This window comes from Cyprinodon variegatus, unplaced genomic scaffold, assembly GCF_000732505.1.
Source record: "Cyprinodon variegatus isolate N-32 unplaced genomic scaffold, C_variegatus-1.0 Scaffold695, whole genome shotgun sequence".
Lineage (NCBI taxonomy): Eukaryota > Metazoa > Chordata > Actinopteri > Cyprinodontiformes > Cyprinodontidae > Cyprinodon > Cyprinodon variegatus.
The window spans coordinates 79,693-81,272 of NW_015151148.1; the positions used below are offsets into that span (position 1 = coordinate 79,693).

A 1,580-nucleotide genomic window follows, 5' to 3' on the forward strand; every position below is an offset into this window, starting at 1 on the left:
TGAAACCAAAAAAAAAGTAATTTTCTGTTTTGTTTTATTCTTGAATCGGGCTTTAAAGGGTTAAAGACGACTTTTAATGAAATTAAATCAGGCGAAACTAAAACTTTTCCAGTTAAGGAGTTCTGGATAGAGAATATTGACATAAATAGTTCTTTTTATCTGAAATGCAAAATGATTTTACAATCTTGGTATAATTCCTGCTCTAAGTGGGTCGCTCTGTCAGATAAAGGCATGTTTTAGAGTCTCTGCACTCCAGTTAATGATTAATAGATTAATAAATCAGTTGACGACTATTTCAATAATCCATTAGTCACGATTCATCTGTTTAATTGTTTAAGCCCAAGATCACACATTACCTAAGACTTGAAATCTGCATTTCTGAGGACAATTTTCAGCAGTTTTAAATTTTTTTTGTTTTGCTAAAATGATCAGACTGTCTTCATTATTTGCCTGGCATTTTTTTTTTTTTTATATCAAGTCTATTGTCTAACAAGTCAATCATGACTCCTGGTAGCTGAGGTCCAATTTTACATATAATAAAATGTGAGGAGTCAGTAAAAGCCGCCCAGAGTCTGAAAACTCTGCATAAATGACGTTTTTACAGCTGTGAGCTTTTTATTGTTGTGGGTTCAGTGGAATTTCTGCTTTAACAGCACTGATGCTGAAATCGCCAACAACCTCCGCTAACGTGACATCACCACAGCACTGCTGCTGCCCCCCCCCCCGCTTCCTGTCTGTGTCGCTAACAAAGAGCCCCGACTGAGTCACGGCTGAAGTGCGCAACACCCTCAGACTGTGTCACAAACTTACAGCTGTGAGCGTTAGCAGGGAGTTTCTATGGGAGGGGATGAGTCAGTGACAGAAAGAAAAATAAATAAAAAGAAGCTCATTGAGTTGCTGCGTTGCTGAGAGGTTCTCACTTGAAGTGGAGATCTTTAAAGGTGAAGTGCGTCTCTACGATGCCCGTGGTTTTGACTCGGGTCCTCAGCACATCCTGCTGGGTCGGGATGTAAGTGGACTGGGATATCCTGTCCAAATCGTTCAAGTAGCTGAAAGAGGGACACAAGGAAAAAGAATGTAAACAAACCGAAAAAGAGGAGTGAGAAAGGAAGTGTTTCTGTTCCTGCACCATCTGTGAACCATCTCCCAACACATACAATCACATTTTTAGGTTAATGTAGAAAAAAAAACATGATTTCAGCCCAACTCTAAGTTTAAACAACACTCCAACAGGACCTGAGGTTAAATCTAATCTCTGCTCTTTTGAGTTTGGGAGGTAGTGGCGGGGGGTCATTCCCAGTGGGTGCGCTCCAGCCCCCGCCCCAATAAAGGACAATGTGCAGCTCTGCTGGAAACTCCCAAAGTGTGAGGCCGGTAATGGAGCGACCATCTGTCTGGGGAGCTGTCCCACATCCTGCAGAACCCAGGACCTGCAGCTCAGCGGCGGCTGCTGCTCTCAGACAGCGGGAGGCTCAATGGAGGTAATTAAATCCAAAAGTCACATATTGCATAAGAAGTGTTGAAACACATAAAACACATCAGTAGGAATGCACGATATAATCGGCCCCATATCGGTATCG

At 42.2% G+C, this 1,580-nt stretch overlaps 1 protein-coding gene across 3 annotated transcripts in view; it reads right to left on the minus strand.

Moving 5' to 3' along the window:
- Nucleotides 1-1,580, minus strand: part of LOC107097425 (guanine nucleotide-binding protein G(i) subunit alpha-1) — a 24,914-nt gene that overhangs the window by 4,567 nt on the left and 18,767 nt on the right. For all 3 annotated transcript variants that reach the window (XM_015394564.1, XM_015394566.1, XM_015394563.1), the window contains one exon: nucleotides 921-1,049. In XM_015394564.1, coding sequence (XP_015250050.1) covers nucleotides 921-1,049 — 129 coding nt within the window. The remainder of the gene's footprint in view (nucleotides 1-920; nucleotides 1,050-1,580) is intronic.